This window comes from Sinocyclocheilus grahami, unplaced genomic scaffold (genome assembly GCF_001515645.1).
Source record: "Sinocyclocheilus grahami isolate Dianchi unplaced genomic scaffold, SAMN03320097.WGS_v1.1 scaffold1424.1, whole genome shotgun sequence".
Lineage (NCBI taxonomy): Eukaryota > Metazoa > Chordata > Actinopteri > Cypriniformes > Cyprinidae > Sinocyclocheilus > Sinocyclocheilus grahami.
The window spans coordinates 195,980-221,521 of record NW_015506603.1 but is presented as its reverse complement, the minus strand read 5'-3'; the positions used below and the strand labels follow the sequence as shown (position 1 = coordinate 221,521).

Sequence of the window (25,542 nt, the reverse complement as noted above, 5' to 3'; positions counted from 1 at the left end):
GCATCCTGACTCCCCCCCCCCCCCATACCCCCCCCGCAATCCGCTGCATCCCAATTCCGTGTTCTGAAAGGAAATTGTGTACTACGGAACCCCTAAAGGGAATAAATATCCTACGAGATGGGAGGATTAAAAAAAATTATTATAAAATAATAATTATTAAAAAATAATTTTTTTGTAATTATATCGTTGGGTAATTACACTAAATTGCGGGCATCAGGGAGCCGCTACTAATATGCAGGGCATTGAAACCGCTTTCGAGATTCGTGATCACACGAACTCTATACTACAGAGCGGCAGTACCTACCACACATTTTACAAGATTAGATATTTGTCAGTGGTGCTCCATATCTGCAAATTATTCGCCATTGTCCTATCAATATTTGTCAGTGGTGCTCCGTATCTGCAAATTATTCGCCATTGTCCTATCAGTCGTCTCTCCTTACTCTGTGTATGTGGTAAGTGATATGTACTCTAATGTAATAGTCTACCGCTAGCGAGCGGCTAACCATGTCCCTTTAGTGGCTCCGTAGAATGTGTTATTTGTTTTCCATGCCTTTCTGCATTCTACGCTTCGGGCACACTCCCTAACCCCGCCCCCCGATGTCATCGTCCATCACGATGTTTCACTGTAGACATAGTAAGATGCCAATTTGGTAGACATCGCCAAACCCTACTACCCAACTAGTCTAATGTTATAAGAGACATAAAAAGATAAACATTTAGAACATGCTACTCAACAAAATTCCTCAAAAAATTTCTTAATCAGACCCACCATAAACTCAGTCAGTCTTCCCTCAAGTTTGTTGAGTTTGAATTTAAACATTTTGATCTCTTTATGTAGGGCACTCTAAGCTTTGTGATCTATTGTCTACACTTTTACCATCTTAGGGCCATATTTACTAAACAGGGACATGCTTTTTTGGGGTATTAAATAATGACGCAAATACCAGTGAATTGACGAGCGCAAATCTTAGTAAATTGCTTTACGTGATTCGTTTAAATACTTTCCTCCCATAAATTCACCAATCGAAAGGGAAACTCCTACAAATGCATATTCAATAAGGTGTGTCGCAAAAATAACTGTCCATGCCTTTTCAGTGCTAATTTCCCACTGCGTGTCTTTAGTAAACCTTGACAGTAGTCTTTAAACTTCAAATTAGGGTTTGGTGCTCTCGCTGCAGCATTTGCATAAATTGAAAAGTGTATTCAAGTGTTCTCTACAATCAGCAACATTCTTTGTCTTCCAGTCCTAGGCCTGCCGCTCATTTAGCCAGTGCCATGTTGTCAGCAGCACTGTTGAGAAGATTTGATACCTTGTGGCACTTCACAAAACTTGGGGTATTAGCTAAAATGTAGGATGCTAACTAACGTGTAGCCCATTTAAAATGAATTATGAGACAATTCATTTACAATTTTGTCAGCCTGGATATGGGGGAGTTTGGTGAACACTTCTACCTCCGACATATCTAAAGGCCCTGATATACTTCAAACAACGGTCTGTTTCGTTCTTCGTTTGGTGGTGAAAAGAAGTTTGAAAAGGGTGAGCGACGAAACACTGTTTTCTAACATTCCAACACCCGGTGATGTTGGAGGTTGATACATTTGTACCAGCTCAGCTATTCGACACTCCAGTGTATTCATACTGCTTGAAACTTGTTGTTGTTGTTCTCTTGTCTGACCTCTGTGGAATGAGTAATGAACCGGAAAAAAAATCTTGCTTCAAAGACTGTGGCGTTCCAGAACACACCCACTGATTGCGTAATCGCCATGGTCCAAGGGTAGTTCAAAGGTGTTTAGAAGCCAAAACAAACTCCCCCAGAAAGTTCGCTTTGGTGAGCTGTTTCAAACTGCCAAAACCAACTCTAAACGAACTTCCTTTCGGCCTGATTTTGTTCGAAATAACATCATATCAGTTCGTTCTTCGATTTCGTTTGAAGCCTTCACTCCATAGTGCGCCCTACCCCCATGCAAGTGTATTTGAGAGCAGCCAGGCCTCTGTTTGTGACATCTGAGACTTTAGGATCTAAAACTAAAAGAAACAAAAAGCTAAAATAATGGCAAGAGTTTTAGTATCTTCATTTTCTCATTTTTTGACCTTAAAACTCAACAAGGCCCAATCCCAATTCTATATTATACCCCTTCCTCGTTTGTGACATCTGAGACTTTAGGATCTAAAACTAAAAGAAACAAAAGCTAAAATAATGGCAAGAGTTTTAGTATCTTCATTTTCTCATTTTTTGACCTTAAAACTCAACAAGGCCCAATCCCAATTCTATATTATACCCCTTCCTCTTCCCCTACCCCTCCGCCTACCCCCTTCCCCTTGTCCCTTGAAAAGAAACTTGTCAACGCTGCCCCACGACTTTTATTAATAACAGTATAAATACTGAATTATTATATATTTTTATTTTATTCGTTATATTTTCCAGCGACGAGAGGATAAAATCACTGTTTTTAAAGTAAACTCACTCTAAAAAGAGAAACGCACAGACGCGCACACACGTGACTTTCATCTCTCTCTCTCTCTCTCTTTCGAATTGGCACTATTTCAGAAAAGGGTTAAGCGATTTATAATTATTGGGGGTAATAGCCCTTCTCAATGTCTATGGTGGTTATTATCGCCCTGATCAGACATGAAAATAGCCAATGTTGTGGCACTATCGCGACACTGTCTCGATTCTCTTTTGGGAAAGGGGAAGGGCTAAGGGGTAGAATTGGGATTGGGCCCAAGTGTAAAGTTATTTTTGGTAACACTTTATTTTGATAGTCCACTTTAGACATTCTACTAACAGTAAGTAACTTTGCAACCAAATGTCAACTAGCAGTCATTAAAATATTAGTAGACGGTATGCTTAATATCTTCTAACACTTTATTTTGATGGGTCCACAACATACAACATACTGACCATAAGAAACTTTGCAAGTGTCAACTTATTCTACTAACCCTAGACCTAACCTAACAGTCTACTATGAGAGTAGACATGCAGTTGCAAATGAATGAGAATTAGTTGACGTGTAGTTGCAAAGTTACTTATAGTTAGTAGAATGCCTAAAGTTTTTTTTTTAAGCAACATAGTTTTAAATGGATTCTAGAGGCACAATAATTCATTTTCCCAGTGTCTTTTGGTTTTTGCATCAGCATATATATGACTTATAAAATAGACTACAGAAACACTATTTTTGCATTACTTACTATTACAATCACTATTCTCAATAGCATTATCTTTGAATTTCAGTAGAAACTCTTGTATGTTATTTAGTCCAAGAAGATGAAGGTCTTATGGGTTTGGAACAACATGAGGGTGAATAAATGATGACAGAATTGTAATTTCTGGGTGAAGTTTCCCTTTAACAGTAGTTGATTGAAAGTCACTCTTTCTGAATGTGTTTATTTGTGTTTCAGAGCAAAGAAGGCATTGACCTGCTGGAGCGCACACATGAAATATCAGAAAAGATCAAGGCCAAATGGATCAGCCCAGATGTGAGTCACAATTTATTACATACTTGCATAATTGACTTTATTACATAATTGTTTAAAATTCCACACATACAACACATTGCTATCGGAATTAAAAATATTAACCAAATAAGATGTGTAACTGAATGTGAATGTTTATTTATCTCTTTCTAGTTCAGATGAATTACATTATTAAAAGACCATTTCAGTGACTTGCACAGCATGTTAACAGAAAATTATACTCGGATTACAGAGAATCTGTAAACTACACTCTGTTTCCAGCATCTCCTAAGGAACTAGTAAAAATGCCTTCGGAAAAAAAAAACGGAATGCTGGACGGGAGAGAGACAGAGTGGGATTATGGCGTCTACTGGGTCAGATCGATAGTTAGGCAAATTAAAACTAAAGAAAACCGTAACTTAAGCTTCGAAATGACAAAAAAGGTCATTTGCAAGAGCATTCAGTTGCACTCAATTGCACAGCGCATATCAAAAGCTCCCTTATCGGTTCTGTTTTCAGTACTGGAGAATAAAAGATAACGTTACATTCTTAGATGTTTTTGTTAGTACATGAACGTTATCTTACACATTTTATCTCCCCAACAGATTAATTTGAAATAAGTTTATAATGCATGTTGGCTATTCCCAATTCAGAAGAGCGCACACACAGCCTGTGTCTGTGAATGCTTCTCATACTCGCTCCTCTCTGCCCCACGCGGCGCAAATCCCGTGTCACGGATGAGCCATTCATGCTTGCCGCACTCACGCAGCCTGTCTCGTAATGCTCGCTTATACTCGCACCCGTCTCCACGAGCGCATCTGGCAGTATGGATGAGGCTTGACGCATGCGTGCAACCTGTGTCGACTCGCGCCTGGCTCCGCGTTTAAAACGAATGTAAATTCAGTCTAACTGCTTGCTAATTTCACTTGGATGAAATGAAACATTCAGCACATTTTCCACTTGCTCTTAAAACAAATAAATCAATGTAATACTTTAATAATTGACTTAATAAATAATTTTATATTTATAAAAAATAAACAAATATTTTCTGTGAAATTCAGTAATGAAGTTAATTCTGTAAAAGTAGTTATACCATTATAATCTTGCCTGCTGAAGAAAAAAACAATAGAACCCCTCCCAAAACACAATAACAAATTTAATGGATTTCAGGGTTATAATGGGAATTAATTTGGTTTTAATGGAAAGTATAATGGTGTCTATTTGATGGACTCTATTGGTGGGATGTAATATGGCAGATGGCAACCAATAGAACAACAGTAATTCCTATTGGAATAATGCCCAAAACAAAAAGGAATTTTGTAATGGTTTAATGGAAACTATAAGAATTTCTGTGATGGTTTCTATTGTTTTTTTCAGCAGGGTAATGATACCCATACTGTGCTGCACATTATTGACAATATTGAGCTGAAGCTTGACTTTGCAAATTAAAAATCGCAAATCAAATCGCAATCGCAATATCTGTCAAAAAAAATCGCAATTTTATATTTTCCCCCAAATTGCACAGCCCTAGTATACTCGCATAAAATGATGTACACTGATCAGCCACTACATTAAAAGCACCTGGCTAATATTGTGTAAGTACACCTCATGCTTCCAAAACAGCTGGGAGGCATCCAGGCATGGACCCTACAAAACCTCTGAACGTATCCTGTGGTACCAGTTCTTTATTTATAAAAAATAAACAAATATTTTCTGTGAAATTTAGTAATTAAGTTAATTCTGTAAAAGTAGTTATACCATTATAATCTTGCCTGCTGAAGAAAAATACAATAGAACCCCTCCCAAAACACAATAACAAATTTAATGGATTTCAGGGTTATAATGGGAATTAATTTGGTTTTAATGGAAAGTATAATGGTGTCTATTTGATGGACTCTATTGGTGGGATGTAATATGGCAGATGGCAACCAATAGAACAACAGTAATTCCTATTGGAATAATGCCCAAAACAAAAAGGAATTTTGTAATGGTTTAATGGAAACTATAAGAATTTCTGTGATGGTTTCTATTGTTTTTTTCAGCAGGGTAATGATACCCATACTGTGCTGCACATTATTGACAATATTGAGCTGAAGCTTGACTTTGCAAATTAAAAATCGCAAATCAAATCGCAATCGCAATATCTGTCAAAAAAATCGCAATTTTATATTTTCCCCCAAATCGCACAGCCCTAGTATACTCGCATAAAATGATGTACACTGATCAGCCACTACATTAAAAGCACCTGGCTAATATTGTGTAAGTACACCTCATGCTTCCAAAACAGCTGGGAGGCATCCAGGCATGGACCCCACAAAACCTCTGAACGTATCCTGTGGTACCTGGCATTGAGACATTAGCAGCAGGTACTTTAAATCCTGCAAGTTGTGAGGTGGAGCCTTCATGGTTTGCATTTGTTGGTTCAGCACAGATGCTCAATTTTGTCATATTCCTCAAGCCATTCCTAAACATTTTTGGCAGTATGGCAGGGTTAGGCCTGGGTGATAAAATGGTTGTCAGTATTTATATTATTTAGTATTTATAGGCGCATGCTATGAGTGATAAGGAGACTTAGTGGAATAAAATAAAATAAAATAATCAGAGACTTAGTGGAATAAAATAAAACCCCACAAATTCTCGAGTTGAACCTCTTTTAACTTAACATGGCTTTCTATACATCTCTTGTGTGAGACACGAGCGCAACAGTCAAAAGGGCCTTTCGCACCGCAGGAACCTTTTCATAGTACCAGAACTAATTGTGGAACTACCCACTTTTTGGCGTGTTCGCACCGCCGGAACTGGGAGCGATTTTAGTACCGGACTGCCTTTTTCGAGAACCAAATTAGCTCCTACTCCGGAGCAGGGTCTAACCAGCACAACTGGTACTAATCGTGACGTAAGTAGACATTGATTGGCCAAACGCGTATGAAAACGCCCTCACCCGCCATGAAAACGCTGTGTAAACATACTGTAAGCATGTCAACTTATTTCACAAGTATGGAGAACAGCGATAGATGGACGGACGCTGAAGTGCAGGCACTTGTAGCAAATGTAACACTACCAGTTGTCGTTGGAGAATCTTAGTCCTCCTTTCCGTTCTTTCAATCGTTTTACGTATACGTCGACTTTCCATGTCCATTATTGTGAAACCCACGAGACACAACAAACTCACAGCTCCGATCACAGCGTCCTCCATCCTCCTGTTGTTAATGTTGTTCTTCTTTGTTTCTGTTGTTGAACGCCGCACACAAATGACGTCGCTGTCGACCGGCTTACGTCACTTCTTAGTACACACTCTCGGTGCGAATGCAACCCTTTCAATGGTACTGGGAAATAGTTCGCGCAAAATCATCCCAGTACTTTAGTACCGTACGTTTAGTTCTGGAACTAAAGCGGTGCGAAAGGGCCTATTGTTGTCCATCTCGAAAATCCGCCGAATATGTGTTCTGTGCGAATGGCTTTCTTTCGGATTTAATCTAACCAAGATCTTCTCTAAATTAAGCTTCTATATTTCTCTAATATTTTGAATGAAAAGTGCAGCAGCAGCGCATCTCGTGGGTTCAACTTAATAGGTTATCAAAAACAATAAAGTACTACGACACTTACATCATCATCAACGCATCTCGTGCACCACTGATAAGGCTCCCAGAGGCACACCTAATATTCAAATGCACCGTTTTTGCATTTGAATGCAAATTTTTATTTTAAATAAATATATGATTTTTATTCCCTTTTTGATTCACAGGCACAGCACTCATTTTAACATGTGTTTGTGTGTTCTGAATGAAATACAATCTGTATGATCGGTGGTTCTTTTTTAAATTATGTTATGCATAAATACATGATGCTGTTTTGTTCATAATTGCTCATGCAATTTACGAAATTATATTTGAATTGTATATGTTAGTTCAGGTGTTATGCACTTTTTTTATAGATAGTCGTTATTTCATTGTATTGAACAAACAATTTATTTAGTTCATTGTGCCCTCCTGTGGCCTCAGGAGACAGGCCAAAAAGTTTCCTTAAAAAAATAAAATGAGTAATTAGCTATAACTATATGTGCATCAACACTAAAATATCAATAATCGAATTTATAGCATTATTTGATATAATTCCTAGCTGTAGTGGTATGTTTTTACACAATTTTATATGTGCTCTATTACAGACCAAACTATCTGTAGTCATTTAAAATTAGTCAACCACTGTATTTTAATCACGATCTAAAGATGCTACATACAGTATGTGTACCATGAACAGTTTTTGATTTAAATTAGATTGCAGATCTTTTTTATCCTCAAACAGCAACATTGCACACTAACTAAAGTTGAAAAAAGCATAATAGGACTCCTTTAAGGGTCTTATCCTTTAAAACACTAGGCCAAAGGTGAAATTGCAGAAATGTTGAGGAAGAAGACGATGAAAATACATCAGTCTGAGAGAGGTTACAAAGCTATTTCAAAGGCTCTTAGACTCCAAAGAACCACAGGGAAAGCTATTATCTCTAAATGGGGGGGAAAAAAGAGAGAATTCATCTAAGAGGGCAGTGACAACTCATCCAGGGAGTTGCAATATACTCAAGAATAACACTGAAGGGACTGCAGGCCTCTCTTGGAACAGTAAAGATCATTGTTCATGACACTGGCCAAAAATGGCATCCTTGGAGTTCCCAGAGGAACATTAGGTGTGCACTCACACTAGGCGATCTGAACCATGCCCGAGGATGTTTGACTAGTGCAGGGGTAGGCGAGTTCGGTCCTAGAGAGCCGCAGTCCTGCAGAGTTCAGCTCCAACCCTAATCAAACACACCTGAACAAGCTAATCAATGTCTTCAGGATTACTAAGGCCATATAGGCAGGTGAGTTTTTTTTTTCAGGGTTGGAGCTGAACTCTGCAGGACTGCGGCTCTCTAGGACCGAACTTGCCTACCCCTGGACTAGTGTGATTGCCCCGTTCGCTTGGTTGGAAGAGGTGGGCCAGAGCACAGTTCTGTTGTGCTTGGGTGCAGTACGCGTGTAGTGTAAGCTCTAACCGCACTGGAGCATGGAACAGCTACTATTTTGTGTGCGCTACTGTCATCATTACGACCGCAAACATATTCTATTACTACTACTACACTACACTTTTCAATTATTGTAATTAAATCAAGTCTATTTAGGTTTATAACTGGTCTGGTTCTCACCTTATTGATGAAAAGGAATTGTAGTTTGCGAGTAAAGCTGCAGATTCTTTCATTAAAGCCAGCTGCCTATGTAATAATCCTCTGATGCGTACAAGTGAATGTTTAGTGTAGGTGTGAGTGCAGGCTAGCAGGGGAGTGGGGAGGGAGGATAATTGCACTCAGGCTCGGTTCAAGGTAACCGTGCCTAGTGTGAGTACACCCTAAGGCTCGCCTGAATTTTGCCAAAACACGCCTTGATCATTACATCAGGTAAAACCAAACACTGAATTCCACAAATGAACATCAACCCTAACAGTCAAGCATGGTGGGGGCCGTGTGCTGGTGTGGGAATGCTTTGCTGCTTCAAGTTCTGGGCAACTTTAAATTATTGAGAGAAACATGAATTCTACTCTAAGTTCCAGAAAATTCTAAATGAGAATGTCTAATCTTTAGTCTGCAAGTTGAAACTTAAGTGCCAAGTCAAAGCCTTGACTTGAACCCAATTGAGATGCTGTGGCAGGACCTTAAAGTTAAGTTTCTTAAACGCATCATTTTTCTAGTGGCTTATCAGATAGCATTTTTTACATTGCATTATTTTTAAACATTTTCTGCATCTTCTGCACTGCGTCAAAGCTGTCACCTTTCAAATTAGTGCATGGTTCAGACTGTATTTATATAACAAATAAAATAAAATTATGAGATAATTATTCCCTCACAAATCTCTCAATGAGTAAAATGACTGTTTATTATTATAGACTACACAACATAATTATTTTCAAATTGATTTTTATATAATTATTTTTTTATTATTATTTCACTGTGTTGGAAACTCAGAAGCAAAGACCAGGAGACTCTTGGGTATTTTCAGCAGGATTCTTTATTGAGAACTTGCTGTGTGGCCCTACAGTCATTCAAAAGTCTGACTGCAGTGATACATTGTAATTTATATACATTTTAGGGGGCAGTGCTTAGAAATGGAGACAAAGCACCTCGGAGATGACCTTAAACAAAGAATACAAATGAAGTATTCAGGTGTAGGAACCTGCCCCAGGCTCTAGAGTTTCTTCAGTCCTAAATCAATCAGCATAACTATTCATAGAATGTGACCGGGGCACCCAGAGACATTAAAGTCAATCTTGCTACAAACTTGTATTTCACCTTAGTTTTCCATGTGATGGTATGTCAGGATGTAGGAACAGCAAATCTAAAAGCCGGGACACACCAAGCCGACAGCTGGCCGTCGGGCCGCTGGTGAACACCTGTCGGTCTAGTTTGTTTGCGTCGGCGGTAATTTTCCCAATTCAACATGTTGAATTGCTGTCGGGGCCATCGGCATGAGCAGTGGTGGATAAAGTACCTGGAAGCCACATTAAAGTAAATGTACAGATAACTTACCAGAAAATGACTTTGGTAGAAGTTGAAGTCACCGTATAGAATATTACTTGACGTACTTAAGTATTGAAAGTAAAAGTGCAAAATGGAAAAGGAGCAAATAAATATATATATAACAAAAATGTTTATACACCGTTTGAGTAGCAAGATTGTGTTCAGTTTTAACTCTTCCATTTTGTTTCTCTGGTACTTGGTGTCTTTCATTCCAACACAAGAAAAAAATTCTGGAATCTGCATCTGAAGTGGCATTTAAATGTATTTACACAGTTTAATGTAGCTCATAAATAATTAGGGTTGGGTATTGTTTGGGTTTTTTTCAATACCGGTGCCAAATCGATACTTTTAAAATGGTTCCGGTGCCTAAACAGTGCCTGAACCGATACTTATTAAAAAATTAATTAATTAAAAATCCCCCCAAAAAATGATGGCTTGGCCATTAGAATAGAAATAGAAGAGAGAGTGCAGATGTTAGATGGTCAAGTTTTTTAATTAAAAAAAACAAGCAGATCAAATTTAGCATTAGAATAGAGAGTGCTAGAGTTAGAGGGTCAAATGAAGAGATGTGTTTTCAGCTGTTTCTTGGAAATATTAAGGACTCAGCTGCTTGAATTGAGTTGGGCAGGTCATTCCACCAGGAGGGAACAGTTAATGTAGAAGACCATGAAAGTTTTATCATAGGTAGAATGCTAAATGTTTTAATACAAGCATTTCAGTCAAATGTAATTTATGCAATATTTCAAACCTTTAACCCACTTGAGAAAATAAACCCATGGTAACAGTTTAGAAGTAGCCCAATTCTGTGGAAAAACGCAGACTTGGCAACCCTGCATCCAACAAGAGCTGCAGGAGTCAGCTTTGACTGACCACAGGTCGAGAATAAGGAGAGATGACTGACCATGCTGGAGTATTTGCTGCTCAACAGATCCTCAGCTCACTGACAAATATCTGATCTTGTAAGATGTGCTCCCTTTACACAGAGTGCGTGTGATCACGAAATCGAAAGTGAAAGTAAACAGCGCAAACGATCATTAAAAAATATTTAAACACACCGCATCCTGAGAGCGGCTCCCTGATGCGCCAAAATTATATACAATATTAGAATGTTTAAAGGAGTGGACACGAAAATCGTGGGAGCGAAACACGTTGCTTGAGCAGGCAGCAATGGTCAGAGATTCAGCGGGAGTGGGATTAAGAAAACAGCCGAATCCCTGACATTTTGGGCAATTAAGAAATCCCGGCCGGATGCATTTTGTAGGTCCAAAAAGAGGACATGATCGAGGAAAAGAGGACGTATGGTCACCCTAATTTATAATCTATTGCTAATCTATGTATTCTTTTTAAAGTAGCATATGGAACATATTTTCTGCCTCATTCTGTGACAAGAAGCCTCATCAGATCACAGAAGGAAGCATTTGACTGGTGTTGTGGCGTAAAAAGGTTATAATTTTCTCTTTTGTTAGATAACAGGTTTAGAAATGTGAATACAAGGGAGATTTAGCTTTAGGCATTTTAATTTAAGCATGTTTAGCTTAGTTAACGGAAGGCTACCTGCTGCCATCAGAGCAAGTGTAATTACTGCATTCACGCTAGGGCTGCACGATAAATCGCATGGATATTTAACGCGCATCTTATCAGTAAAGCCGGTTCTGTAATCAGCGGTAAATCTCCATCACCTGCGGGCTTTCACATTGAGCATCATTAACTATACAGAGCCGTTGTTCACTGACGAGTTGCGCAAACCCACATTCATATTCGCAGGATTTTTAGCGCAGCTCCTCAGTGAACAACGGCTCTGTGTAGTTAATGCTGCTCAATGTGAAAGCCCGCAGGTGATGGAGATTTACCGCTGATTACAGAACCGGCTTTACTGATAAGATGCGCATTAAATATCCATGCGATTTATCGTGCAGCCCTAATTCACGCGCTCCTCGGATGCTCTCATTTCCCAGACACTCGTGGTACTACAAAGATTCCGACTTGAGTTCACGTGCATTTTCTCAGTCGGGAAATTATTTTTTTGTCAGTGATGATGTTTCTTACGTCTGTTTCGGAGAACCAGAGGACAAATATTTCAATCGGTCGCTCGGGCATGGCACCGAAATCTGCGTTCTGATTCGGTTCTAGTACATACCGGTTACATAGGTGCCATATTGGTACCGGGTTTCGGTACCCAACCCTATAAATAATGCTTTGTTTTAAACATAAAAGTTGAATACGGATAGTTTAAATGAATTAAAAAATGAAAAAAAAAATAGTCGAAATGTGATATTAAAACCGCCAGTAGGTGGCAGCAAGTGACTGTTAATAAGTGAGTCATTGCGAATCAACCAATTCATTCAAACAGCTGGTTTATTCAGGAACAAAGCATTTGACCGTGTAAATGAGTGAGTCACTGAATCATTTATTTAACCGATTCTTTAAAAAAGCTGATTTATTCAATAAGGAAACACTGTCCGTTGCTCAGAGATGCAAAACAGTGCTGTGATCTTTGTTTGGAACTATTTTCATTGGCAAAATTTAGCAAAAACAAGTAATATTGTGTCTAAAATGCCAACTTAATGCTAACTTTATTAAACATGTATAAAATGTATTATTACATTTGTTATGCTGATATCTGGAGAAAAAAAATGGCACTCTTTGTGTGATATAGACCTTGTTGTAGACGAGGTGTATATCACACTGTTATTTTTACAGTAATATATTGGCAACACTGTTGCCAGCTAGTTACTGTAGCTCATACATCTACACTGTAAAACCTTGCCATGTAAATTAAAGGTAAAATAACTGTGCAGTTATTTACTGTAGTCTGGTTTACACTATTTTACAGTAAAGATACCATGGATTAAATTAAAACTTGTGTTAACTAATTTAATTTTTAGAAACTGACTTAAACTGACCTTAAATTAGCCAACTGCCAATTAAATTTATAAACTAATATTTTAACATGAACATATTAATACTTTGAACATATTTCATTTGAGTCTACTAAGAAATAATATTTATTAAAGCAAAAATAACTGAATGAAACACAACCATTAAAATATCAAAATGTAATTTTTTATAGATTACAGCTAGTTAACCACAACACCCATGTATGTGGAATTGGAGTTAGCTAAGAGATTGTGACGGCATCAGCAACTACACAGCTACTGCCTTTAAATAAAACAACCTGAATCATATTATCTGTTTTTCTTGGGCTTCAACTGGGCTGAAGCACAGGCTCTACTCTTCTGCACAACGGTAACCTCACAAAACTCAGACAAACAGAAACTCTTTCAATCCCAACAGAACATTCAACACTAACGTATCTCTCCTATATCATTGTGTGTAAAAACACATAGAATAACACTTAATTTCAGTATTTACTCCTTTTATTGAGTTCAAATAATTTTTTTCGCCGTTACGTTTTACAGTGCATTGCTGTTTTGTGTTGCCAGTGTATTACTGTTTTTCTAGTTTGTTTGCCATAAAATTAATTTACAGTTTATTACTGTTAAAATACATTTTGTGGGTGTGTCTTTTTATCTTACATGTTTAACCCTTTCAACCCCACAGGAATATCCTGTAGTGTCCAGACTACAAAGAGAAAAAGTAACACTGATGCGGGGTTGCAGTGAGATAATTATGTGAATATGTAAGTGATTGAGGAGTATTAGTGATGAACACCTGCTGTTAACAAGCAGAATCACTGAAGTGAAGGATCAAGAACAGAACACTGAAAAGAGAAATAGAAACACAAGAACTACAACTGACCTCCAACCATTACACATTATTACACTTATTACTAACCAGTTTGACTTTATTTCGGTCATACGTCTACAGAAGCTCTTATTGAGAATTAATATAGGTTCAGATGTTTGATTTATTGAAAATGTTTGGTCTGAATTACCAATTTGATGGTCAGTGTTTGCTTCAGTTGGGCTCATGACTCTTGACTTTTTAATATCAGCTATTTCTCTGGCTGTTCTATCTGTGTGTTTACAAAGCACATTTGTTACAGCAAAAACAGAGAAAGTAAAATGATCAGTGATTGCTGATAATACTGCATATTGATGATGAAGTGCTCATCATGTAGTTCCTTGATTCACAAATCTCATCCAGTGTCTAATCTCTTATCAAATGTACTACTTTATTATTATTATTATTAGCACAGTTAAATTTCATATTACCACCACTGTGAAACAATGAGTTACAGCAGCAATCAGTTATAATGAAGGATTTTTGAACACATCATGCAAAATAAATAAATAAATAAATCTGCGTCACTAAGAAAATCACAGACATCAAAAATCAGCATATGCATCTCAACAATGGTAGCAATTAAAAAATAAAAATAAACAAAAGGGTAAACTCTTAACATCACAAAACAGGCTACAAAGAGTCACAACAAAAACACCAGCAAAATAATACATGCAAATAAAGAAAATAATAAGACCATTCAGCTGCGTAATTTATTCACGCTGCAGTGCATGCTGGGAGTTTCATTTAATGCTGGCACCCATCATACATTGCAGTATGAAGCTTCTGTCACCATTGTTGAGATTCTTTTGCTGATTGTTGATGTCTGTGAGTGTCTATGTGATGCAGGAATTTGAAAATGTTGTAAAATTCTTAAAACAATCGATGAAAGTTGGTGTTCAGATATAACCATGCTGAAAAGGTGTGCTGTTCTCTCTTAGAGGCACTCTTCATAAACTGTAAACGTTTCTAGTTGCCGTGGTAGTTTTCCTCTTTCATTCTGGTGAATGTGAATGTTTCTCCGGACACGTGCGTGAGCGCTGCGATGCAACAGCTTGCCGAACAAATAACTGAAATGGAGCAAAGGAACCCAGACTCTATTTTAATCATTCTTGGAGATTTTAACACATCAAATCTCTCCCGTGAACTGCCAAAATACAAGCAGCACATTACATGTCCCAACAGAGACCGTAATATATTGGATCACTGTTACACAACAATAAAGGATGCATCACTCTATCCCACGAGCAGCTTTAGGGCTCTCTGATCACTGTTTGTTTCATCTTATACCGACCTACAGGCAAAAACTGAAATCAGCTAAACCTGTTTTAAGGACTGTTAAAAGATGGACTAATGAAGCAGAGTGGGATTTACAAGCCTGTTTCGACCTCACTGATTGGAGTGTTTTTGAATCTGCAGCCACCGATCTGGACGAGCTCACAGAGACTGTAACTTCATATATCAGTTACTGTGAGGATATGTGCATCCCCACCAGGACATTCTTATCATTTAATAATGATAAACCGTGGTTTACTGGGAAACTCATACAGCTTCGTCATGCCAAAGAGGATGCTTACTGAAGTGGGGATAAAATATTGTATAATCAGGCCAGGAACAGACTAACATAGGAGATCAGAGTGGCAAAAAAAACTACTCTGAAAAGCTGAGAAATCAGTTTTCAGCCAATGATCCAGCGTCAGTATGGACTGGTCTGAGGAACATCACTAAGTACAAGACACCACCCCCACAGTCTGTGGAGAATCAACAACTGGCTGATGATCTGAATGTGTTTTACTGCCGATTTGAAGGCCAGTCTACCACCCCCCATCTGCTCTGATCTGCACTTCACACATTCACCAACCCCCCCTGCAACCCCCCTTACTCCATCTCTCCCTCCCTCCCCCACCATTCAACCTGTGCTTAAGGTCTGTGTAGAGGATGTAAACCGGGTCATCAGGAAGCAGAAATCTAAGAAAGCTTCAGGCCCAGACGTTGTTTCACCTGCCTGTTTATAAGTTTGCGCTGACCAACTGGCCCCTATCTTCACACAGATCTTCAACAGATCTCTGGAGCTGTGTGAAGTTCCCTGCTACTTTAAACGCTCAGCCATAATTTCGGTCCCCAAAAAGCCCAAATGTTGCTGTTGCTCTTACGTCTGTGATCATGAAGTCATTTGAGCGACTGGTCCTGGTCTACCTGAAGGACATCACTGGACCCTTGCTGGATCCTCTTCAGTTTGCCTACAGAGCAAACAGGTCCATTGATGATGCAGTCAACATGGGACTGCATTACATCCTGCAACTCCTCAACAGACCTGGGAATTACGCAAGAATCCTATTTGTGGACTTCATTTCGGCCTTCAATACCATCATGCCTGACCTTCTCTCAGACAAAACTCACACAGCCCTCTGTGCCCACCTCCATTTGTCAGTGGATCACCAGCTTCCTGACAGACAGGCTGGGCAAACTCACATCCATGACTATTACAATCAGCACTGGAGCTCCTCAGGGTTGTGTTCTCTCCCCACTTCTCTCCTGTCTGAAATTCTGTGCTGACCTGCTGGCCCCCATCTTCAAACAGATCTTCAACAGATCAATGGAGCTGTGCGAAGTCCCTTCATGCTTCAAATGCTCCACCATCATCCCCATCCCAAAGAAATCCAAAATTACAGGACTAAATGACTATAGGCCTGTGGCTCTAACGTCTGTCGTCATGAAGTCTTTTGAAAAAGTGGTGCTGGCCCACCTGAAGGACATTACTGGACCCTTGCTGGATCCTCTTCAGTTAGCCTGCAGAGTAAACAGGTCTGTGGACGATGCAGTCAACATGGGACTGCATTATGTTCTGCAACATCTAGACAGACCAGGGACTTATGCGAGGATCCTGTTTGTGGACTTCAATCATCCCAAACCTCCTCCTGCCCAAACTAACTCAGCTCTCCGTGCCCACCTCCATTTGTCAGTGGATCACCAGCTTCCTGACAGACAGGCTGGGCAAACTCACATCCATGACTATTACAATCAGCACTGGAGCTCCTCAGGGTTGTGTTCTCTCCCCACTGCTCTTCTCCCTCTATACAAATGACTGCACTTCACACATGAATATTTACATGGCTCCTATACCTGAACTTCAGTTGTTTTTTTCCCCAGACTCGGTCTGCATAATTTTTGGTCCCAAATTTGTATCAGTTTTACTGGTAGTCTACTGTATTAAGAAATTTGGGGAATAATTTGTCACAGTTTACTTTATTTTGCTATCCTCACTTACATAAATTAACTATAGTGTCCTGCACCCACTAGTAAAAAAAAAATAATAATAATATCTGGTCTCTGAATAATTTTTGGTTTGACTATTTTCACACTTAATTATGCCCATTAAAATGTATTTTACAAGTTTTGTTAATTTCACTGTTCATGTTTTGCTCTGTTACATCATCTTTAATTTAATAGCATTAGAACTGCTCTATTGCAGCGGCTTAGTACTGTAATCACGCGCTTTGCTGTAATAATGCAGGGAACCACTCGTTATAAATCTCCTAACTGTGATATTTTCAGAAATAGAAGTCACGTTTTTTTTCATCTGAGACGTGCTGCGATTTATATTCCAAAGCCACTCATATATTGCAGAAACACTCAAGCAAGCAAAACACACGCAACGCATGCACGTATTTGTACTGGTGCAGAATGGGAACTGTGTCAGAACAAATTCAGCTTGATAATGTTAGATAACTTTGATAGAAAGGTATGTAATGGATTACAATCAACCAAAAATTAGACAGCTGTTAGTATGACAGTATTTACACAACTATCAATACTTAGTCGGGCAACCTTTAGCCTTAATGACAGCCTGTAGTCTCCTGAGTCCTGGGCATGCTGTCATCCAGCTTTATGCAAACCTGAACTTAAATTTTTTTTCCCAGACTCGGTCTGAATAATTTTTGGTCCCATATTTGTATCAGTTTTACTGGTAGTCTTCTGTATTAAGAAATTTGGGGAATAATTTGTCACAGTTTACTTTATTTTGCTATCCTCACTTACATAAATTAACTATAGTGTCCTGCACCCACTAGTAAAAAAAAAATAATAATAATATCTGGTCTCTGAATAATTTTTGGTTTGACTATTTTCACACTTAATTATGCCCATTAAAATGTATTTTACAAGTTTTGTTAATTTCACTGTTCATGTTTTGCTCTGTTACATCATCTTTAATTTAATAGCATTAGAACTGCTCTATTGCAGCGGCTTAGTACTGTAATCACGCGCTTTGCTGTAATAATGCAGGGAACCACTCGTTATAAATCTCCTAACTGTGATATTTTCAGAAATAGAAGTCACGTTTTTTTTCATCTGAGACGTGCTGCGATTTATATTCCAAAGCCACTCATATATTGCAGAAACACTCAAGCAAGCAAAACACACGCAACGCATGCACGTATTTGTACTGGTGCAGAATGGGAGGGACAAGTAGCACAGCCTAGCGCATTTCACACAAGCTGCTAGATTCACTTCCGCCAGAAAGTCGTGTATGCCTAAAGTTAAAAATACATTTAGTTTATAGTGAATGCCCCTATTAATGGTCTTATTTTTACAATTTAGTTTTAATCCAAATGATGCGTGTGCTAAGTGAGTGAACATCAAAGATCACACAACAGAATTGCGCTCTCTCTCTCTCTCTCTTTCTCTCTCTCTCTCTACCGTTAAGTAACTTGTGCATTGTTTTACTTACTTGTTTTTTACGTATCCGACCGAACTACAAACTTTCCAGTGATGTCTGTGAGAAATATATATTCACTCGTCAAGCTCGCGCATCTGCGCCGCCGCACGCTCACTCAGCGTGCTTTGCTTATCAGCTCCCGCACATTAGCTATACAGTCAATACTGAATGTTTAACATTATATTCATTGCTTACATATACTTCGTAGACATCCTTAATCTCTAATAACTCCATTCTGCTGTCTGTTGTTCTGTTGTCGGTGTTAATTTGTCTGAATATGGCGCTTAACACATGCTGTGTGGTACCGGCGTTTGGTATCGGGGCATTTTAACGAGTACGAGTATGAGTACAGGAACTCAGTATTGATATCGGTATCGGTACATCCCTAGTGACGAGTCTGCTTACAGACAGGAGGTTGAAGAGCTGGCTGTCTGGTACAGTGGAGTGGACAACCTGGAGCTTAAAACGCTCAAAACTGTGGAGATGATCGTGGACTTCAGGAGGAACCCCCCAGCACTCCCCCCACTCACCATCATGAACAGCACTGTGACTGCAGTGGAGTCATTCAGATTCCTGGGCACAACTATCTCTCAGGACCTGAAGTGGGACACTCACATAGACTCCATTGCTAAAAAGGCCCAGCAGAGGTTGTACTTCCTTCGCCAGCTGAGGAAATTCAACCTGCCACAAGAGCTGCTGAAACAGTTCTACTCTGCTATCATTGAGTCTGTCCTGTGTTCACCCATAACTATCTGGTTTGATTCAGTTACCAAATCAGACATAAAGAGACTACAACGGACAGTCAGGACTGCTGAGAGGATTATCAATGCCACTCTGCCCTGCCTCCAAGATCTCGCTAAAGAGCACCGACCACCAGAACAGCCAGGCACAAGAACTGTTTTTTTCCCGCAGGCTATATTCAGCCTGAACAATTAAACGTTCATAATTATACATCGTCCATCACAACTGACATATTTATACACAAAATCCAAAATCTGTACACTTGTAAACTGCACACTTATAACATATCTTTACATTTATTTATAGGTGACATATTATGCCTCTTTTTACAATATGTTATATAAGTCTCTGGTGTCCCCAGAATGTGTCTGTTAAGTTTCAGCTCAATATACCCCACAGATCATTTATTATATCATTTTGAAAATGCCTATTTTGAGTGGAAGCAGAAACAAGCTGTTTTTAGTGCCTGTCTCTTTAAATGCAAATGAGCTGTTGTTCCCCGTCCCCTTTTCCAGAATAGAGCTGTGCCATTACAGCTCGTACCTGCTAAAACCATCTGTTTTGGTTCTGATTATCATGTTTATCGCGCTGAAATCATACGTTTTAAACCATATTAGTTTAAACTTCTGATATACGGTTTTCTGAGTGTACACACAGGAAGCGCACGCACAGAAAGCGGCTGTCACAGAATGTGAGTACTAAACTAAGTTCTCATTCACACACAAGTTTGCGTTAAAAACACACACGAGTTACAAAAACAGTTGGTAATGTATGTGAAGGTAAACAGCTGGGAAATAAATTGCATGTTTATTTTAGATCTGTGTGGCAGCAGCAATATACAGTAAATAAATCAATAAATCCACTGCTCTCTTGTCTCCTCTGAGGCTGGGACTCTAAATAGTGTTCTGTGCTCGCCTGTGCAGCCAAAGACAAAACAGTTAGCATGTTTTGCTCAAACGTTCGCCATGGCATTAGAACTGGTACACCGTTGTCGCTTGCGAAATCAAAATGATGGCGCCGTGGGTGGAAACTTACAGATTAAGGGGCGGTAATATTATAATGAGATCCCTTTGCCACATCAATAGGGGAGCAAAATCAGACGCGCTCGTTTTTCAGACGTTTGCAGAAAAGGATTACCAAAACAAAGTTGCTGGGTTAATCTTTTTCACTTTTCCTTGGTTGGTAGATGCACCGAGGACCTGATTATAGCACTTAAAACCTGGAAAAGTCAGATTTTCATGATATGTCACCTTTAAACAATTACATTTTTTTCCTATACTTCAATTTCTGTATATAGTACATTATTTAATTTCTGTTTTTTTCTTATGTTAGTGTTATATTCCATCCCTACTGTGTTATTCCTATGTATTTCTGCACTATCGTGTATGTCTGCACTATGTCTGTACTTTCTTCTGCACTGGAAGCTCCTGTCGTCCAGTCAAATTCCTTGTGTGTGTAAACATACTTGGTAATACAGCTCTTCTGATTCTGATTCTGAAATATTACTGATTAGTGAAACATTATTCTCATGCTGTAGAATCCCAGAATTACTGCAATCAGTAAACATAAAACACCCATGTAATTTAAGATTAAACACTGGATGAGATCAGAGATTCAGATGAGTCCACAATAATTATCGCATCATCACAACATAACCAAAATCACCTGATCCATTTCTTCTTGCCGTAACAAATGTGCTTTTTGAACACAGTTACAGCAGAAAGAAAATGTCTCGTGAGAGTAAAGGTTCAAGGGCACAACTAAAGCAAACACTGACCTCCAAAACAGTAACTACAAACTTTATTATTTTCAATAAAACTGAAAAAAAAAACTGGTTTCACACTCAGTGTGAAAAGGGTCTTAACTTCTCTCAAGCAGGCGCAGAACGCATGCTGTCAGATGTAGTCTGTGTGGTGTGTTCAAGCGTGGCTTTTTGGTCCAGACGCTGCTGACACAAGGTGACAACACTGTCAGCTTTCGTCGCTACTAGTTCTTTAAAGTTGGCTTGGTGTGTCCTGGCCTTAAAGGGGTCATATGATGCGATTTAAATTTTTCCTTTCTCTTTGAAGTGTTACAAGCTCTTGGTGCATAAAGAAGATCTGTAAAGTTGCAAAGACTAAAGTCTCAAATCCAAAGAGATATTCTTTATAAAAGTTGAGTCAACCACGCCTACCTAAAACGGCTCGTTCTAACACGCCCCCACATGTCTACATCACGATGTGGGAAGATTTGCATAACGCCGCCCAAATGGTCACGCAAAGAAAGAAGGCGTAACTTTTATTCTCGCTGTAGTATTGTTGCCGCCATGCCGTGTAGACGCTGTGTTTCGTTGTGAAAGCGAAACTACTTTGTTTGGCCTTCCAAAAGAGGACGATATCTGCTTCATGCCTAGAGCTGATCCTTGCTGGTCGCTGAGGAAATAAATCAACTTTGCGCTGTGGATCGCCGGATCGGCTTTCAACGTGGACGAAGCGTATTCCAGCCCGGCCAAATGGTCACGCAAAGAAAGAAGGCGTAACTTTTATTCTCGCTGTAGTATTGTTGCCGCCATGCCGTGTAGACGCTGTGTTTCGTTGTGAAAGCGAAACTACTTTGTTTGGCCTTCCAAAAGAGGACGATATCTGCTTCATGCCTAGAGCTGATCCTTGCTGGTCGCTGAGGAAATAAATCAACTTTGCGCTGTGCTAGCCCGGCGTGGTTGATGCTGTGTTTCGTTGTGAAAGCGAAACTACTTTGTTTGGTCTTCCAAAAAAGGACATGACTAGAAATCAGTGGTTAAGTTGTATTTACAACACTGTTCCAGAACAGTTCAACCCAAATATCCAGATGTGTGCAGCACATTTTATGGAGGACTGTTTCCTGATCCTAGAAGAGTAGACTACAATGCCGGCTGTTCTGACTCACAGACCGTAAGTACGTTTTCATTTTAAGGATTTGCCACTGATGATTCAAACGCGAGTTTTGAGCAGTGTAGAGTACGCGGCGCGATGCAATGCAACACAAGACAGTATAAGTCATTATAATCCGTAATTATGTCCCCACTGGATGCAACCAATGCCTAGACTATAATGGGTTTTAATTAGGGATGTAACGATTAACCGCGAGCCGGTTGAAAATCGATTCTAATATGTGACGATTCAAATCGGTTGAGATGCTAAACAAATCGCAATTCATTTAGGGGTAGGAGTTTATATGAATCCATGTCTGAGGGGAACTTACTGTCTTTAGAAAAGTTCAGATGGTATTTTTCTTTTCATCTTGCCTCTTTATAATGCATAATAAAGTTCATAAGTGCAGCGCTGCTTTGTTTACAGTGGAAACCAAGGAAACGCTTTAAGCGCCACCTGCCGGCAGAAAGAGATATTCTTTATAAAAATTAAGAGTCAACCACGCCTACCTAAAATGGCTCGTTCTAACACGCCCCCACAAGTCTACGTCACAATGTGGGAAGATTTGCATAACGCCGCCCAAATGGTCACGCAAGGCGTAAAGGCGTAACTTTTATTCTCGCTGTAGTATTGTTGCCGCCATGCCGTGTAGACGCTGTGTTTCGTTGTGAATACTTTGTTTTTCCAAAAGAGGACGATATCCGCTTCGTCATGCCTGGAGCTGATCCGTGCTGGTCACTGAGGAAATACATCAACTTTGTGCTGTGGATCGCCGGATCGGCTTTCAACGTGGACGAAGCGTATTCCAGCCCGGAGTCGTCACATGTGGTTGCCGCAAGCCCGCCAGATGCTCCTTCATCGAATCCGCCGGCCGCGCCGTTCTCAAGCCACCAGCCGCCGCCTCTCACTCTAGCCCGCCGTGTGTGATGCTGTGTTTCGTTGTGAAAGCGAAACTACTTTGTTTGGTCTTCCAAAAAAGGACATGACTAGAAATCAGTGGTTAAGTTGTATTTACAACACTGTTCCAGAACAGTTCAACCCAAATATCCAGATGTGTGCAGCACATTTTATGGAGGACTGTTTCCTGATCCTGGGAGAGTAGACTACAATATCGGCTGTTCTGACTCACAGACTGTAAGTACTTTTTTTATATTTAAAGAATTTGCCACTGATGATTCAAACGCGAGTTTTGGGCAGTGTAGTGTAGCGCTTGTTGTTTGTCATTTCTCCGATCACAAATGCAGACATGGTTTTATGTTTACGCAGCGCGATGCAACGTGTAAAAAGACAGTATAAGTCATTATAATCCGTAATTATGTCCCCACTGGATGCAACCAATGCCTAGACTATAATGGGTTTTAATTAGGGATGTAACGATTAACCGCGAGCCGGTTGAAAATCGATTCTAATATGTGACGATTCAAATCGGTTGAGATGCTAAACAAATCGCAATTCATTTAGGGGTAGGAGTTTATATGAATCCATGTCTGAGGGGAACTTACTGTCTTTAGAAAAGTTCAGATGGTATTTTTCTTTTCATCTTGCCTCTTTATAATGCATAATAAAGTTCATAAGTGCAGCGCTGCTTTGTTTACAGTGGAAACCAAGGAAACGCTTTAAGCGCCACCTGCCGGCAGAGAGTGAATCTGTGTCTTATTCAGCTCGTCCACTGTTTCATGCAGATTTTTATGTATAGATTCACAAAACTGAAGTCAAGCCATTCTGTTTTTGCTTCAAATTTCGAAATTATACAATCCAATTTAGATAAAAAACTGCTCATGTTGCATGTATTCAGCATCTTGGTTTGGATCATGATTAAAATGCAGTGGTTGCCACATTTTAAATGGAAAGAGCACAGACAAAGCCTTATTTTGTTTATATGAAGAGATTTATTGTATTTGTGTTATTTTTTTTATTTGTTTTAAAATTTAGTTTTGTTATTTACATTTACATTATATGTAAATTGTCATTTAGCAGATGCTTTTATCCAAAGCGACTTTCAAATGAGGACAATAGAAGCAATCAAAACCAACAAAAGAGCAATAATATGCAAGTGCTATATTAGTATATTATTATAGTTATATTTCAATTTCACAAAGAAATGTGCAGCATTTTGTCCAAGCAATAAAAAAAAGGACACATTTAACTTATAATTTGTCTTAAATCAAATTTTGTAAAAAATAAAATAAAATTGTGAATCGAATTGTGAGTTGAGTGAATTGTTATATCCCTAGTTTTAATGTTTTTGTCTCGTCGCTCCGGCCGGGACATGGCATCACAGTATGATAAGGGGCGTAACATTTCCATCACACGCTTGAGGTATTCGGCCAATCACAACACACTGGATAGCTGGCCAATCAGAGCACACCTCGCTTTTCAGACCGATGAGCTTAGTAAAAAATTGACGCGTCTCAGAAAGGCGGGGCATAGAGGAGAAACAATAACGCACAGTATGTGGAAAATAATGTTTTTTGAACCTTAAACAACACGTTTCATTACAGCAAATACACAAAATAATGTTATTTTTTAGCAACGTCTTATGACCCAATTAAAGGCTCATCGTACAAAGCTCATCTTTCTGAAAAGCGAGGTGTGCTCTGATTGGCCAGTTATCTAGTGCGTTGTGATTGGCCGAATTCCTCAAGCGTGTGACTGAAATGTTACGCCCCTTACCATACTGTGATGCAGTGTCCCGGTGTGACGAGACAAAACCAATAAAACCCATTATAAACGAGGCATTTGTAGCATCCAGTGGGGACATAATTACTGATTATAATGACTTATACTGTCTTTTTACACATTGCGTGGCATCGCGCCGCGTAAACATAAAACCATGTTTGCATTTGTGATCGGAGAAACGACAAACAACAAGCGCTACTCTACACTGCTCAAAACTCGCGTTTGAATCCTCAGTGGCAAATCCTTTAAATATGAAAACTACTAGTCAGTATTATTTGTCAGCATCATAGACTGTGGTCAGCATGCGCGCCGAAGGGGAAATGGGAACTGAATTCACCGTAACACTGGCATTGTAGGCTACTCTCCCAGGAAACAGTCCTCGTCCTCCGTAAAATGCGCTGCACACATCTGAATATTTGGTTTGAACTGTTCTGGAACACTGTTGTAAATACAACTTAACCACTGATTTCTAGTTGTGTCCTCTTTTGGAAGACCAAACAAAGTAGTTTTGCTTTCACAACGAAACACACAGCGTCTCCACGATATGGTGGCGGCAACAATACTACAGCGAGAATCAAAGTTACACCTTCTTTCGTTGCGTATACATTTGGGCGGTGTTATGCAAATCTTCCCACATAGTGACGCAGTCATGTGGGAGACTGTTTGAACTAGGCGTTTTAGGAGGGTGTGGACGAGTCTTAACTTTTATAAAGAATATCTCTTTGGGTTTGAGACTTTAGTCTTTGCAACTTTAGGGATCTTATCTATTCAC

The 25,542-nt window shown here is 39.3% G+C and overlaps 1 protein-coding gene across 2 annotated transcripts in view; it reads left to right on the top strand.

The window, feature by feature from the left end:
• The window catches only part of trim44 (tripartite motif containing 44), a 48,217-nt gene that overhangs the window by 12,214 nt on the left and 10,461 nt on the right, over positions 1-25,542 (top strand). For both annotated transcript variants that reach the window (XM_016256390.1, XM_016256389.1), the window contains exon 3: positions 3,404-3,481. In XM_016256390.1, the coding sequence (XP_016111876.1) occupies positions 3,404-3,481 (78 nt within the window). The remainder of the gene's footprint in view (positions 1-3,403; positions 3,482-25,542) is intronic.